At 41.0% G+C, this 17,804-nt stretch overlaps 1 protein-coding gene across 14 annotated transcripts in view; it reads left to right on the forward strand.

The window, feature by feature from the left end:
* TCF12 (transcription factor 12) overlaps positions 1-17,804 on the forward strand; it is a 163,431-nt gene that overhangs the window by 116,242 nt on the left and 29,385 nt on the right. For 10 of the 14 annotated variants that reach the window (XM_018069793.2, XM_029958706.1, XM_029958709.1 and 7 more), the window contains 2 exons: positions 16,324-16,429; positions 17,569-17,708. In XM_018069793.2, the coding sequence (XP_017925282.1) occupies positions 16,324-16,429; positions 17,569-17,708 (246 nt within the window). Of the gene's footprint in view, positions 1-2,849; positions 2,934-6,714; positions 6,847-16,323; positions 16,430-17,568; positions 17,709-17,804 lie in introns of those variants that run through there. The other 4 variants (XM_018069804.3, XM_018069805.2, XM_018069807.2 and 1 more) reach the window with 2 other exon arrangements.

Raw genomic sequence — 17,804 nt, forward strand, 5'->3', positions numbered from 1 at the left:
TAAATTTGTGCATAGTTAGAACAAGTTACCTAAAAAACCCCATGACTGAATTGTAACTCATATAGTTTAGGCAGAAGTTATATGGAATTTCTGCAACTTCTGCTTTACCTCAAAGATGAATGTGTGCACTGCCACAAATTAGCGTGGTGGTTTATAACAATAGATAAGGATACAAGCTTTTTTGAAAACTATTTCTTAATATCTTTTGCTTGATAATACTTGTGGCTTTGGTGGGAAGACTTTCTAATCCCTGAAGTCAGCCAGGAAAGTAGTGAGGAACGCTGTGTTGCTGGACTTTTTTGTGCTGTTGAAGTGAGAGTTTTCCCTTTGGTTGCTTGCTCAGCCCGAACTGGGGCAAGGTGTCTTTGCCTGGGAGCTGGCCATCAGTCAGAAATGGGCAATACAAAACCAAAACAAATGCTTTTCCAACAGAACGGCACTGAAATTAAAGCATTGCATGGTCTTTAAATGAAATTTCAGATGTAGATGTGTCTTTACGCAACAAAGCAAAAAAAAAAATTGAATTAAATTGCCTCCTATTTTAGCGCCACAGAGTTTCATGTGACATCAGGACTTATAAAGCAAGCAAGTTGTTCTGTGTTGGGGAGGTAGTGATGGGATTTTATTCCATTTGCAGGGCTAGCTAGGATTAGTTGCTAGTGTTTTTTTCTTTCTGTAAGGTAACAGTAGGTTCCTAACTGTGGATGACAAGAGTTGCCCGTTAGGCTTTGGGTAGCTCTGGGCTTCATTTGCAAAGCAGTTGTGCCAAGCAGCGAGCTGGAGCACAGCGGAGGGGGAGCGATGCAAGGAGGTGTAGCCGAGACACAGCTCCCTGGCCGCGTTCGGAGTCGCGATCCCGCCGGGCTGCTCCGGCCCGAGGTCCCGAACACCTCCGGCCCGAGGTCCCGAACACCTCCGGCCCGAGGTCCCGAACACCTCCGGCCGCTGAGGTCCGAACACCTCCGGCCCGAGGTCCCGAACACCTCCGGCCGAGGTCCCGAACACCTCCGGCCCGAGGGCGCCCGAGGTCCCGACACCTCCGGCCCGAGGTCCCGAACACCTCCGGCCCGAGGTCCCGAACACCTCCGGCCCGAGGTCCCGAAACACTCCGGCCCGAGTCCCGAACACCTCCGGCCGCGAGTGCCCGAACACCTCCGGCCGAGTGCCGAACACCTCCGGCCCGAGTCGCCGAATTCCCGAACACAGTTGTGCCTCGGGGGCCCCCTGCAGGCCGCTGGCACAACTGCAGGGAGCGCCAGCCGGGAATGGGGCCGGGAAATCCCAACTCCTGGGGCTGGGGCCGGGCCGGCAGAGGGACCCCGCAGTCACTTCTCAGCTGTTCGCGTGAATTTGCTTGGCCATGTTGAGTTGATGTGAAGGGATCTGTGATTCAGATGGTTTCCTGTGAGTTTCGGTAGCAGCCTTGCTGATTAATTTTAAAAATCCTTATAAGGCGTGTACACGGTTTTAGGCTGGGTAGGTTTTTAACACGTTTCGGGGTGATGATTATCTGATTTCTGATAGGATAATTTATTGCCTCAGGATAGTAAACATGTTTGTTTACTTTTAAATGCAGACATGGGTAGTTAAGGCCTTCATATAGAGGCTTTCAAGCCATAAGCACTTCATATTTTCAGCAAATAGAACTTTCTGAATTTGAGCAATATCCTATCAAAGTTGTATCTGAAAGATTTTTGAAACAAGTTGTAAAACTTCCTCAAGTAAATTATATTGTGTTTGATTCTGAAGAATGTGATACACAGCACTCTTTTCCTCATTCTTTCCATTCTAGGAAAATATTTATGTCATAAGTTAAGTATCTCCTATAACATTGGATAAGTTAAATTTTAACACTGAATAAATTCAATATTATTTGGAAAACTACTGAAACAGAAAGGTCCTAGCTGTAGTTTCCAATTAAAAATAACAATCATTATTTTTTACCCATACCTGCCATAGGTAACTGGTGGTTTTGCAGCAAAAAAAGAGCCCCAACCAACAATAAAAATCCCAACAAACATCCCCCAACCCTATAATATTGCTAGGTAAAAGTAGAGGATAGCAATTAATAGCAATTTCATTAGTATTTGCTGTCCATATTCTATCCCTTCAAACTGTTCCTTTTTCTCTGATTATAGTAACATGAATGTTAAATATGCAGTTAAAGACAAACCCTTTTAAAAGGAAAACCACCAAACTATTTTAGCTCTTGCATAGATGAGTAAATTAATTTGCTTAATACATCTTCCTTTGGATATTGGGAGGGGGGTTGCCTATCAAATTGAGTCCACTGGGTTATTTTAAATTGCCTTCCATGCAGTTTGTCTGCTCCATCTCTGCTGAACAGCGTGCTCAGTGGTTGGTTAACACAGGAGGGTATCCTTCCAGGATTTTAAAATAAATGAACTTTTACTTAACTGATGAATTACATAGAGGACAGTATAATAAGCATTGTGTTTTCCCCTGAAAACAGCCAGATTTGTTTCTTAAGGCTTGAAATTGTTTCTATTTTAACAACTACATTATGCATCATGTTCAGTACATCCTTCAGCAATGGTCCCAACTCTGGCTTTGCTATTATTAATCATCATAAATATTTGGCTTTAAAATAAGTTATATAAATATACAAAATATATTGAGAGACCTAAGATGTGTAGAATTGTTGGGGTTTTTTTCCTCTATATTGTTGCTAGACAAGCAGCTCAAAATTACTGTGTATATTTGAGTTAGCAACAGGTTGTTCTGTATCAGTTGGGGCCTGCCTCTTCTATTCAGGTTTCAGTTTTCTTAGAACAGATAAGAACTTAATCACTTGTGAAACTTCTGTTCCTCTGTCAAATGTGGCTGAAATTGATAATCAGTTCCAACCCTGGACAGTGTGGGGAGGAAAGGAGAGACTTCTCGGGCAGTTGCCTTATTTCCAGAGATAGAAGGTTAGTCTAGCCTCTAAGAAATTGGTAAGGACAAAAGAACTAGTTTCTCCATCAAAAGCAGGCTTGGGCTCTCACCACATTACTGGTTTTTTTTCAGTGAGATTGAAGCCAGTTCTCCTCAAGGAGATACTTGATGCTTGGGTTTACACATCACAGTTACTTTTGTTGGTCAAAAAGGAGCTTTAATTTCTAGTTGCACATAATTTTAAAAAATTTGGTGCTTGTTGCGTTAGAATAGACCCGTTTAAAATAATAAAACCGTGATAAAAAGCATTAACCTTTCTAAAGCATTTTTCTATATCAGTTTTGTGGAATATGTTTGACAAGAGGATGGCTCTCATCTGTTGAGACAGTTACATAACTGTCTTTCATATGGTATAACATTCAGTGATCTGAGAAATTATGTTTATTTATTTATAAATTCAAATGATGAATTGCATATGCTCTATTTTGTATTTGCTTTGTGGTTCTGACAAGTTGAACAAAAATGTATTTCACATAAGTCTGTTTTCAGGGAGAACATGTGGTTCATTCACAAAATCTCTTAGTGTTAAAATCATCTTTGAAAATATTCTCTTACAGGTAGCTTGGTTTATTTTTAGGTCAGTATTTCACTCTACATCAGCTTTCATAATCTCTTTACATACTTTAGGAACAGGCAGTTTATTGTTTTTGACACACGGTACAGGGTCATGAGTGGAAACAATTCGGGCTGCAAAGTGCATGTCAGTTCAGTGCTCCTCTGCTGACGGCATGTCTGTCTGAAATCAAGTTTAAAAAATTGGCCCTGTCTCCAGCTGACTTGTTTTGTCAGGCTGAGTCATAAGATTAACCCTTGACTTGTCACCAAGGAAAAATGGAGTAAACAACTGTAGCCCGTACAGTATCGCTGATCCAGCCATGATTCATTTCACTGTAACATGATTCTCTTAAGAAAACAAATTTCAGAGCAGCTGTTCCTTGGCTTAGATGAGGATTAGAAAAATTGTGACCACAAAACAAAAACTTGCTTTGGACTTAGGGAGCTTTTGGAATAGTTATCTGGTAGTAGTTCCTGCAAATACAGTTACTGGTAGCAACATCACATTTTTTTGAGCAGTCTTTCAAATTCTTCCAATTTAGGTTCATTTTTTATCTAATCTGGTGAAAGTAAACTTCTGTGGATTAAAGTTTGATATGCTGGATGGAATTATGGGCTGATCCTGTAAGGTGAATTGATGTAGCAAATGTCCTGTGAGAAACACTGTTTTCGTACAGAACATGTTGACCAGATACAGTGATAGATTTCAAGTACTGTGTATACTAAGATTTTATTCCCAGTGATGTAACTGAGGGTAGGACAAATAATTTCCTTTTGGGTAAAATGCAATTGTTATCCTTTTGATTTGTGGGGAAGTAACTCAGGAGCAAATTCATTTAGTGACTCATTACGGAGGGACCAGTTTGTCTGCAAACAGACGTTTGCAGTGGTGTTACTTAGTTTTATTGATCATATTGTTGCTTTTGTCTTACCCATGTGATGATGAACAAGGTCAATGATTTACTTCTACTGATAAATGTTAATAGTGTTTAGTAAACATTAGTAGTTAATATTACCTATATATTTTTTGTTACAATTGCTCTGTACAAGCATAGGGCCGCTGTATGCAGAGATGGCCCCTCCCAGTGCTGCACAGTCAAGTCAGGGTTTTCTGCTCTCTTTTTTAACATTTTTCCAATTGCTTGTATGCAGGTGGATAATGGTTATTATTTGAGAGGGGGGTTGAACATGCTCTTCGTCTCTAATACAACTAATTTGAAAATTGGGCCTGTGTGTGTGGAGGTGCAGTAGCAATTACAGCTATGTTGATGATAGTCTTTACTTCAAAGAACTGACTTCAGTTATCCTGGAAGTATTTTTAATGGTTTAAAAGTTTGCATGCTAAAATTATATAATTTTTTAAAGGGTTCTCCTACTTCTTCAAGTGTAAGCCGAAAGAGCCTTTTCCAGTGTCTGGGGTTTTTCCTAAGTTGTACATTAGTCTGAAGTAGTGATTTTAATCTAGTGCGCTCCGAGAAGTAGCACATGCAAAGATCTGAAGATCTTTTAGCATATCTCGTCTGTAGAGTCCTGAACATTAGTGAGAAGCTTTAAGGAATAGCATTGTTAGCTGCAAATCAAAGCTTCTTACGGACTCTCTGGGGACTGAAATGGGTCTTTGTGGTCCCTAGGGAAGAAGGAAGCCGCCAGTCACTCTGCAGGCCTGGCAATTTAATAGTCTGAAGTATAGTGATGTTCTTTTTTGCAGCTGCTGCTGCTACGCCTTTTGTATTGGAGAAGAGTTCAGTTCAGATATCATTAGCTTTGCTGCATAGTTAAATAGTTCTGGATGCGTAGTTTGACTCGCAGTAAAAATGCAAGTGTTCTTCGGCAGATGGAAACTTCAGGATGTATTTGCCAACATACTCTGAGCACAGTAGTCTCCTAATTGACTGGAAGAGTTCACTGAAAAAGCATTTGAAGCTGGAGATGTGAATATTTTTTTGTCAGTGTGTGTATATCCTGTATATTTATAGACACTACAGTAGTTACGTCCTGAGATAATGGATGTTATACAGAGATTTTTATCTGATGATAGTATTAGACTGCAGTCAGTTTGTCACCCTTTTGGATCTTTTATGTTCAGAACAAACATGCTTCACTGACACACAAGGTGCTTGGCAGAATGAACCAAACTTCTGCAACTCGCTTTCTTTCCCTGTAAATGACTGAATTGAACTTTACCCATTTTTGTCCTTATCCTGAAGTATTTTCCTGCTTTTGTAAGGAGGAAGGCAGGGAGAATTCACAGCATTGGCAGTCGACACAGTGAGAGGTGGAGAAACGTGGCTATGCTTTAACCTTTTTTTTCCTGGATTGAAATGAGTAGCCGACTTACCAGAAGCTCAGTTAACAACCAGCTGTGTTCACTTGTAGAAAATAAAAAAAAGTATGCCTCATTAAGAGTTAATGTTAGTTAATGCCACTGCTCACTGAAGAGAGCAAAAAGACCTACCAGGCATCGATAGTGTGCAAATATTGAGGGATCTTTATGCTGGAAGTTGCAGTCTGGTTTTGTGATGTGCCAAAGTTGTTGGGGGGATCCCCTCCGTTTCTTGTATGGGCACCTATGCATGCCTTATTCAGACAAAAACGTATTACACAGCATAAAGGGAGCCTGGACTTGTGTTTCCAAGAGAACGCTCATACTTTGTATATACCCCATCTTAAGGAAGGATTTTGGATGATTCTATGAAGTGAAAACATTTACACGACATATATTTTTTTAAAGTCAGGCACCTCGTGTAGGTGCTGTCTGTGTCAGGGTCACTCCGTGTCCCAGGCTGCCCTGCCCGGAGGGTCCCGGGCGCGCTGGGTGCTCGGGCTCTCCCCTGGGACTCGCTCCCAGCAGCTCCCCGTGGCTCTGGGAAGCGTTTGCCAAAGTTGGAAGCAACTTCAGGCAGAGCCAGATGGCCGTGTGGCTGGAGCCGCATCGAGCAGCGCCTGCACGGCCACAAGCGCTCTAATTTAATTAAAACAAAAAGCATTCGATTACCCCGCCCGGGACGTGCCCATGTGCGGGTTCCGCGGTGCGCTGGGTGCGTGTGCCGAGCGCTCGGAGCCCGCGGGCCGGGGCGCGGCCCCTCCCCGGGCCGGGGCCGGGGCGCGGAGCGGGGGCTGCGCGCCCCCCGCCCGCCCAACCCCCGCGCGCCCGGAGATGGTTCAGTCCTGCTTTGCATAAGCCGCCTTTGAGCGCTCCATGTGCGCGGCGGCGGGTGGAGGCCGTGGGAGCGGGAGGGCGGCGCGCTCGGCCCGGCCCGCGCCATGTACTGCGCGTACCCCGTGCCCGGCGTGGGCAGCAGCTCCCTCATGTACTACTACAACGGCAAGACGGTGAGGGGCGGCCGCCTTTGTCCGGGCACACCGCGCGGGGTGGCCGCGCTGGGGCGGGAGCTCCCCGGGGCGCTCGGCGGGGCGGGGCCGTGAGGGGAAGGGGCTGTGCGGGGAACGGGGCTCGGGGCTGCTTTGTGTGCCGGGGGACGGGCGGCGCTGCGAGAACGGCCGAGCCCGGCGAAGTTTGTGTTCCTGCGTGCCCGCGGCTCTTCCTTGGGGTGGGTTGTGTTGGGTCGGTTTATTTATTTTTTTTGGTTTGTTTTAGACGTGTTCCCTCCCCGGGGGCTGCCGAGCAGCCCTTTCCCAGCGCTCCGAGCCCGGGCATCGCCCCGGCCGCCGGCGCTGCCCTGCCCGGCGATCGCGGGGGGGGAATTCGGAATAAATAATCAAATGTTCCTGCAAACACCAGAGGGGCAAAAAATACAGAATTTTTTTCTTTTTTTTCTTTTTCTTTTTTTTTTTTTTTTTTTTAAATCTCCACTCTGCCTTTTAACTTTCTGGGAACGGAACGGGGTGTATTTCTTTTACGTGGTTTTTGATAGTTACAATTTTTAAACTCGCAGGACGCACCGGTTCTGATTTTTGTGTGTGTGTCTGTGTGTGTTAAAAATTAGCATGTGATGGTACATTTAACACGGTGTTTTTCTTCCAGTCTGTTTATGTTGTATGTGGTTTTGGCTTTCTTCAGTTATAAAAATAGCTTTTAGTAGGAAAAGGAGAGATGCTGATACTGATCTTTTTTTGTGGGTTTTGTTTTGTTTCTTTACTGCAGGTCCTCCTCCCATGGGCCTGTGTGAGTTTTGCTTTCATTAGTAAACTTTTTTTGCCAAGATTTTTGTTCAATAGTAATTAAATTATGGATCTTTATATTCATTAACGGCACTGTGTATGAGCTTCTTGAATTACAGAAAAGACACTGGAGGAGAGGTTGGGGAATCAGTAAAATCTCTTGGTCTCTATTTCATTTCCTTTGGTATAAATGCCAGCTGTCTTTCAAATATGAAATGATTTTTCTTTCATGTCTGCTCCTAGGCTAAAGCAATCTGTTTGAAGTTTTATGTGAAGATATATATAAGACTTAAGTAAAATTAACTATACAATACCCCTGAAGCAAAGGGAATATAACTTGCATGGAGTTTTGATTTTATTTCTTTCTAGAGCACAGATCACTCTATTACAACATTTCTCTTTGTTCTTGTAGCAGGAAAAAAGGCTTTGATCTTATTAAGTATTTCCAGGCATAGAGTAGATGGAAGTGCTGGTACCGTAGGAGGGCATGGCTTGAAAATTGATAGCATGTGCCTGTTATGGGTCAGAGGTGACCTTTATGAGCTTGAAGAGTTAGTAAATAGATGACAAATCATATGATCATCCTATATCATGTTGCCCAAGGTTTTATTTAATTTTTTTTAAAAAACATCTTAGTAACTTTTAGCACTTTCTCTCTTAGGAATTCTGTAAGTTGGCCTAAATTACTAATTTAAATATACATAAGGAGGTTCTGTGAAGTTGGGGCTTGGTTTTTGTGTTATAGTTTTTGAAGCACACCTCTTGGTGTGTCTGCCAAATCTTTGTATGAACCTTTCTTCAGTGAGAGAATAGCACATACCCTAATTTTGATGTCTTACTGCTTTTACTTGTGTTGTTTGATAAGTTAGTAGTCTATAGTATGAACCTCATTGTTCAAGTTGGAGATTTTTATTTAGATCACATTAGATTTTAGATGTTGACATTCCTTGATAACTGCTGATGTATATAAAATCTGATTTATTTACTCACAAAATGAGTGAAGAATCACATGTAGAAAACGTGTGGTTTAAACTTTTTATTGAAAATGTTTTGTTCTTTTCATCTTCCTAAATTTGTAAGTGAAAACAAAGCTTAATATGAAGCTAAAAAACAAGTATCTGAGTACCCCAGTAGATGGTTCAGTGTGGTCTGGCACATATGTTAAAAGTCTGAAATATCAATCAGGGGGTTTTACTATTAGAAGAGGTTCTATTTTTGTAATTTCTGTATGTTTCAGGAGGGACACATGAAAGTGAAAAGTAATGTTTTAATACAAATCCCTTGCTGAAGAGTAAAATTTTGTTGTTATGTGTAATAGATGTTATATAAAAAAACCCGTATTCCAACAACCCCCACCAAATCAAAAAGAAAAAAGATCTTAATCTGTTTCATAAAGAAAACAAAGCACTTGCACTGAACTGGATGTAGCCTGTTTTTTTCTTTTTTTTTTGTCCTTCACCTGTTGATATGTAGAAAATATTCTCAGTCATATAGAGTTTTTTAAAAAAATAAAATTATACCTTAAAATTGTTTCTATCAATTAAGTTTTATCTTCTCTTCCATTCAAGAGCCATGCTACAGACCCCCCCCCCAAAAAAAAATCAAAATACCTAATCTCCATTAAAAATAAAGCTGCAAAAATGTTTAGGTAGAAATAATAGCACAAATGGAAATTATGCTTTTCAATGTTTTTATTTTACTCTTTTTTAAAATCAATAAATAATTAAGCAACCTTCTTCATTCACCAGGGCCTTTTCGTTTGGATTGTAAAAAATGCAGTGGTACCAAAATAGTATTTCAGTAGTAGAAGTTTGATATCGTCTTTGTTCTGAAAGAGTGAAATGGACTTGAATGAGTTCTACTTTTTTCAGTTCACCTACAAGTTTAGAAATAGATTGGTTATTTTCTAAATCTACTGTAGCGTTATTTTAATATCGGTCTTAATAAAGTGCTGTGTCAGTTATCACCAGTATAAATAATTTAAAGAAAAATATTGATTCTATTTTGGTTTATATCACCTATGGCTACTGTTTCATATGACAATAAATTTGCGAATATATTCACTTCATTGTTGTATTCTGTGCGTTGTGTGGGTTGATTTGAAAACCAGTCCGTATATGAGTATTTTTTATTATTGAGTAAATATTTGTTTTTCTCATTATTGGCTGAGATTTTATCGAGGGTGGAGTTACTGCATCTTTTACAGTGGATTTCTACAATGCTTATTTTAAAAAGGGAGGAAAAAGTCAGGGCATACATGTATTTTGCATATGTGTAGTGCTTTGTGATTTGCTTTTTCGTGAACCAGCTTATATTGGGATCGTTTTTGAGCAAACACTTTCCTTCTGGAGAATTTTGAGAGCGTAACAGGCTTCTTGTAAACATGTTGCTGATGGGCACGTGTGTATAGATGAACAAATACACCCAGGTGTGAGTATATCTGTATATCTGGGTATTTTTTAGAGCAGAAAATGCCCGTCTTGCAGGCGTCACTGTCGGAGTTAGAGAGAGCAAACCACGTTAATGATGCTGCGTGATGCTCGGGTGACACGCCAGCACGCCTTGCTGGAGCTGTTATGCAATAAATAATGTACTTGGTCCTCTAACATCCATGTAAAATGTTTTCAGTTTGTAAATTTTGGAGCAACCAGGTGCTCCAAAGAACGATTCAATTTTGCTTTTATTACTGTTGGGCCAGTTAGTACACGGGGAGGAAAGTACAATTAAAGCTGTTCTGTGCCATATGCTGCCCACAGCAACTTAGGCAAGGTCAAAGCTAACATTTGTGAGTCAGGACAAATATAAGATCATCTGGAAAATCTCTAGGGGTACAGGGCTGTGGACATTGAATAAAGAGAGGTAGTAAACACTGGTCAGCTGGATTTTTATTTTTTGTCTGTTCCTCGCCCTTCTCTGTCCCCTCCCCATCCCACTATAAAATGATGAGTTACAATGCACCAGCCCCAGAGAGTTTTCCCTGCTCCACTCCATTGGGTTGAACTGCCAATCTGCTGAGCAGTGGTCCCCTGCCAGAAGGGTGTCTTGTCTGCAACAAGCTTTATTAATGCTCTCAAGTGAAGGTTATGTCCATTTCCTTGGGCAAATGACAGCAGCTCGAGCTGGGATCAGGTGCTGGGGGGGACAGATCTATATTTCTCCAAATGTGAGCCCCAAAGAGGAACAGCCCCCGTTTGCTCAGTGCCTTTGCTTTCATAATCAGGTGCCTGTCGAAGTCTGTAGGAATAGAACAGTCTGTGGTGGAGGTACAGAAACAGAGTGCTCTGAGTTCAGAGGAGAGAGAAACATGCAAAAGATGGCCTGTATCTACCACTGCATCTGCCTGTGAACAGTGCTGGTGGTGGGGATTCCTCTCACAGCTAAAACAGCCTTCTGAAATACAGGGAGCAGGTTAAGAAACAGGCAAGAGTGCTTTCAACTTCTCTGTTTTTTGTTTCCTGAAAATCTGAATTTAATCAGGAATTTTTGAAGACATAGTTGTATGTGTCCTCTTTTGACAGTGTGATTTGAAGAATGTGGGGGAGATTTTGCTTAGCAAATAAAACACAAAAAGAATCTTTCAGCACTATATAAGTATATATTTCTAATGTTGTTCCTGCTGCATTACCTTCTTTTTCCTCCCCTCTCTAGTTTACACTACAAATTGAAAAAAAAAAAAAATAAAAAAAATCAAAAGACCAGACCAGAAGGTTTCTATATACTGATTTTAAGATTTTTGCTAGGTTTGCCTATCACTTTCTAACGTGACTTTATAGTTGTCATTTCCTGGGGAAGAAGCTAGGAAGTACTGCTGGTACTGCTATGCAGCATTGCAGTGGGATTCTGCATTTCAAAAATACCCAAATAGGCATGTATAGCATGCCTAAACTGCATAAACATTTATTTAAGATGGAATTCAATTTAGCTACTTTAAGAAGTTTGAATTTTATACCATCCTTAAAAACTGTGGTTGACTTTGCAGAGAAGAATCTGTTCTCTTAAAGGAGTGTTTTATTATCCTTCTGGATGGTGGGAAGAGCTTTTTAAATGTATGAACCTTTACACCTGGCATTGGACACAAAAGTGTGGTTGAGGATATGGTTATACTGAACTTGTATACCAGGGCTCTTCATTTGATCATCTTGCTTAAATATCAGCTGAACAAGTATTTAGGCTGGGTCTTGGGTTTGGTTTGGTTTTTTATGGCAGCTTCTGTCTTGCTGTAAAGAGGAGTATGGAAAACTCCGTTACTGTTCTTCATTCCTGAAGTTTTAGTGTGTATGGTTTTGTCAGAAATACAGCAAACATGAAAACAAGTTTCCTTTTCCTAGAGCCACCTTTCAGCAAAAGTAGCTTTTGCTACCAAACCTGTAGATAATACCCTGTAAAATTTTGCCACATGTACAAATCATTCATCAGTGCACACTTGCTTAGTGCATGACTGATGCTGATGGAATGTAGATAGGCTACTTAGCAGAGTTTACAGGCTACAGAATAGGTTATTCATCTTTACTGGTTTCAAAAAATTCTCTGTCTCAAACAGCTTGATAAATATTTTCCTGAACTTCCAAGAATTGCTAATAACTGTGCTTAAATGAGTAACATTCATAATTTCATAAACATCGTATGTGATGGGAGCCTTGGTCTTGAGATTGCGTGAGCGCATCGGAAGTAAGTTTAGTTGCTTCATTGCTATTTTTTTAATCTGCTTTTAACATTAATATTAAACATTGATAAATATTTAAGAATTTGAAACGTATTACAGGAAAATTGCCTGAGAGGATGGATGCCAACAGGAGGACTCCAAGTGTTACGTTTATTAAATGCATTTATAGAATGCAACTTGGAAGTTTTACTTAGCATAAAATTTGGTAAACCCAGATCTTCAAATTAGTGTTGATGTTATTGGCACTGCTATTAGTAAACAGAAGCACACTGTGTAATACTTTGAAATTTTCTAGATCCATTAGGTCCGTGTAGCTTTTCCAGTAGTGTTCATTACCTGTGGTAATCACCAGGGCAGATTTCAGGATGATGATTTTGTTTTGCTTAAACCTGATGTCGTACAACTGATGTCTTCTGAGCTCTGGTCTGAAGTCAGCCCACATCACTACCCCTCAAAAAGAAATTCTGCTTGTCATCCTCCTGCCTTTCCCACTGGAGAAACATAAACCAGTTCAGGGTGCAGGAGAGACTGATGTGGGTCTCTGACTTGATTCCTCAGCAACTCGTTTGTCCTGCTTCCCTCAGCGGAGGCCATCCACCTTCGGGAGCACTGCAGTGTTAGGATTGATGTAGATATTAGCACAGCTCCAAAAAAGTCGAGTCCATGACTTGATAAGTCATGTGAAAAACTGGTTTTGGCTTGAGTTTATCGGAAGGGAATTTCCCATTCATAACCAGGGAGTGTTTTGCTTGTCAGCCTGGAGACACATTCGATGCCTTTGGGCGCAGTGTGTTAGAGGGGGTTATAAGATGGGCTCCTCTTCTACCTGCTAGAGACAGCCCTCTCCAAGGAGACTCTGCAAACAGGCTGACCTTTTAACAGTATTCCCTGTCTAAGTGGGAATGTCAGCCAGGAAAAACTGGTTTGATGCCTCCTGGATGTCAGTGTTATCAGTTTAATAGCTAAAAGAGGCCGTCTTGAGCAGCCACGTCATATTTATAACTGCCTTACTCAGCTGTTGCAGAAGAGAAAGCCCTTTAAGTGGGATGCAGACCATGCCAGCCTCCTGTGGGCCAGCAGCCACAGGGGCTGTGTTTGCCTGGATAGGGGTCCCAGTGCATGTGGGGCATTCAGAGTGAACAAACCAGTTGCCCGATACATCGCTTCCCGACTTGAAAATAACATTTCATCTTTTTTTTTGGTCAGCTTTCTTATTTTGGACTTTGCATTCGTGGTGTTGGGGTTAATTTTAGTAAAATTTCTCCTTTGCTTTTAAATCTTGTTTGTAGTAACACAACATAAAAATTATGATTAGGTCATTAACCAGAAAAAACCTGGCGCTCATCTGCAGGTGATCAGATGACATCAGAGGCCTGGTTTTAATTTGTGGGTAGTTCTGATTGTAACTAAAAGAGACTCGCTCCTTTTGTGGAATTGGCTGGCTATTTCCCCACATCTGGAGTTAATGAAGTCTTTGAGACCACATCAGTTGTGTTTTGCCGCAAGAACCCTTTGATCTGAAAAATCTAGACTGGCACAAGTGCAGCTTCATAACATTGCAGCTATGTTTTTGCAAGCTATAGTTAAGATACCAAAACAAGCAGGAACTATATGAAGTTATGTGTCTGTGCTAGGACTTTCATGTAGCTGTTTGGAAGGGCCTCTTTTACGTTTATATAATTCGTAACATTTTTATTATGTTAATGGCTTGTACATTTGTATCTGTAAATGATATATTTGCAGGAGTTTTTGAGTTTAATCCCCTTTTTGAGATAGTGTTTAATCGGTTTTTATAAATCGCCCAATTATGTAAAATGTTAAAATTTCAGTCTGAAGCTTTTATTTACAAATCTCATTGATAACGTTGCAGTTTAAGAGAAGTATAATTCGTCATTGTAGGTGACTTGGCATTAATCAGAACATCTCCATGGCGGTGCTAAATGTCATAAAGCTTTGTTTCCACTGCTGTCCTGTGACAGTGATAGATTATCCATCAGCTATAGCATATGCTGTGTTATTCTGCACAACAGAGAACTTGTAAATTAGGCCCAGTTTTGCCTAATATGTTTGCAGTCTTAGGAGTGCAAGTATTTACAATTTGACAGAGTGACATTTCTGTTAAAATATGTCTCGGGCATGGAATATACGTGCATTCATCATATAGAGTAAATACATATGTACTGCGAACACTGCTCAGAACGTATTGTCATTCTGTCACTCAGGCCTGGGAAGCATCTCTATTTCACAATTACTCCATAAACTGAAAAAGTTCGAGTAAAATACTGAAAAAAAAATACTTTCCGAAAAGCTTTCTTCCCTGAAAATGTTTCATTCGTTTTGATGAAGAAACAACGTTTAACGAGCGCACAGCTGAAAGTCGTGAGCTTTGCCCTTGCCTCCTGCCCAGGTGTGCCTTTACCTGCCGCCGCTCCCATCGCGGGCTCGCCCCGACAGCCGTGCCCTGGCTCGGTGCCCCTGCCCTTGTCCCGATCCCTGGTGCTGGCTGGGGGAGGCTGTGCCGGAGCTGTGTGTGCAAAGCGAGCCGAAAGCAGTGCCCGATCCCCGGGCTGTGAGAGCGCGCTGGCTGCAGGCACATGCCCGGCCATTTGTTCCGACAGCAGCGGGCTGGAAAAGCGCTTGGGAGCGGGGAGGAGGGGTATTGGTATGCAAATGGGGCAGGCCTTGCCCACTTCACTTTCTGAATATCCCTATCAGAATAGTCACCCTCCGGGAGGACAATGGGGCTTTTTTAGGGAACTTAGGCTTTTTTGTTGGCCGGCTTGGTTTTCGTGGCCCTTCTCTTGCTTGGTAAACAACATCCCCGAAAGACAAGGGAGGGATGTGAATGCCGGGCAAACATTCGTGTGCCTGGATGCGCATAGGAAGGGATCAAAATATTCCCTCTTGAATTTTGGAGCCTAGTGCACTTTGCAAGTTGCATTATATAAGCTTTAAAGTTTTAAAATTGTTCTTCGTATATACATTTATGAAGTCATGTGTTTAGCAAGTAAAGCAAACGGTTAAAAATAAAAATACCATATTTTTTACTTCATAGCAAAGAGATGCTTCAGTTTCAGTGTTATATATTTATATTCTTCGCTGCTATTTATGTTAAACTGAATTTAAAAAAGGCAATACACACTAATCATCGCAATATTCAGTATATTGACCAAAATACTGGTATTAAGAAGGAGTATAGATTAGAACAACTGACTATGGGTAGAATCCTTGACTCTGAATGTTGGCTTTGCTAGTTTTACTTAACTTATTCCTGAATATACTTTATATTTCTTAAAGTTGCTGCAGTGAAACACTTCTAATCATTGTGCTTACTTGGCATCTTACAGTTTTTAACTTGAAAAGAAAATTCATTGTTTTCAAGTTGAGAATGGCCATTCCACTGTGGTGTTACATGGAAAAATACAATGATGCTGCTTTTCTTTAATGCCAGGCCAGTGTGAAAATTATGTGCTCCATGTTGCAGTTCTGAGATTATTCCTCAGCACTTGCATGCATATATTTCTGATGGCCATCCAAGGGTGTGCAAGCTTCTGAATGGATGACACAATGGTTGCATTAAAACCTCTCCATTTGTCACTGGATGGTTTTTTTTTCTTTCTGATTGTTGGGATGCCAGCTAATTAAATATTCAAACAGGCATACAGTTGTTTTAAAATAAAATTTGTTTTGGGCCCAGTTGTTTTATCTTGCTTTTTTTATCTTGAGCAACAAGTCTGTGCGAGTCGTGCACTTAGAAAGCGAAATCAGCATTCAGCTTTTATCAGGCCACCTGGCTGAGTTGGCACACCAGAAAGTGTGTTGTTAGGATCATTCTACTGTAGTTCCTCTGTACTGTGGCAACTTGCTAAAAAGCAAATAAAACAAGGGCAACAAATGCTGTGGCTTGCTACACTGTTCTTTTTTTATTTGTGCTTTCTATCTGTGTCTGTGTGCTGTTATGGGGTTTTTTTAATGCACGACACCCAGTTATTACTAACGTGCTTTTATTGCTCTCCAATATTTAGGTGTACGCACCATCCCCGAGTTCTGATGATTTCAACAGAGAATCTCCGAGTTACCCATCTCCTAAGCCACCAAGCAGTATGTTTGCTAGCACTTTCTTTATGCAAGGTGGGTAAAATGACTTTAGATATATGGGTAGATGTCTCTTGTCCTTTAGGCAGAACTTTGCAGTCACTGTTCTGCTGAGTGAATGAAGATGTGTAAAGGGAGCATATTGTGCTAGAGCCTGTGAATGAGTTTTATATACTTTTAAAACAGTTAGATGAAGGGAACTGTCCGTTGATGTAAAGTTTTTCTCATGACATTAATTGCTGACTGAAATTTAAGGGGATTACAGAGCAGGCCAGATGGACAGAATTCCCATCCTTTGATTTGTAGGGCCTTCAGAGCAGCGCTCTGGAGTGATAGAGAAAAATGAGGTGGGGGCTTCTTGACTGTTCTGGAATTTGACTGTACAATATCAGCTAACAGTCTTGAGTTCTCAAAAGCTTGTATATCCAGCATGACAGAAAAAAGGGGGTTGCACTGAACAAAACAAGAGCAGAATCCATTTCCTCAGCCTCACGTCACACAATTAGCCTGTGCTGCAGGCTGAGGAGGGTTTGGAGCACACTGAAAGCTCAGTTCTCAGGGCGGGAATTCACAGAGCACTTCAGTCGGTGCTACAGAAGGGAAACTGCACTGACACACAGGCTTATGTAATGTAGTCATTTCAGTTACTTAAATCTACTAGCATGGAATGGTTTTATATTTTTGTGGTGCTAATTTATTTTAGACTATAAATTGCTTGTTTTAGGTAAATAGATGTTTTGCTCGGAATGTTTATGATGAGTTCTGTTGAGCCAAACTTCTTATCCCTCCACCTCATTTTTTATTATTTCTTTCAGTCTGGAATTTTTATCAACCCTCTTGATTTAAATCTGGCCTTACTGAAGGTCTGTGTAATTAGCAGAAGTGCTTGGTATTTTCTCAGCTGTGGTTGGATTATATTTCAGCTATAAAGCCTCTGTTGGTTTTTTGTTCGTTGTTTTTTTTTTTTAATAAATATAGCAACAGTGGTGATGGCATGAAAATAGAAGTTACAGTGTAAACTGGTCACGATTTCCCTGCTGATGTTAGTCTCAGTAGCTGAATACTGTATTTGTTTAAAATAATTTTGTAAAGGAAAAGAAAAATCAAGTACCCTTCTTCATTAAATGTATTTTTCTTGTTTTTCTTTTTTTAATTAAAAAATATTTTAAAAAAAGATGGGACCCACAATTCTTCTGACCTCTGGAGTTCATCCAATGGCATGAGCCAGCCTGGCTATGGTGGGATGCTGGGAGGCTCCTCTTCCCACATGTCCCAGTCCGGCAGTTACGGCAGCCTGCACACACATGACCGTCTGGTAAGACACACAGCACGGATTAATCTGTTTAGACTTGTGTATGGAGATCTAACTTACAAGAATTAACTTCTTGTTTGCTGCTCTTGTGTGTCACTT

Source organism: Manacus vitellinus, unplaced genomic scaffold, assembly GCF_001715985.3.
Source record: "Manacus vitellinus isolate BGI_N305 unplaced genomic scaffold, ASM171598v3 scaffold_16_pilon, whole genome shotgun sequence".
Lineage (NCBI taxonomy): Eukaryota > Metazoa > Chordata > Aves > Passeriformes > Pipridae > Manacus > Manacus vitellinus.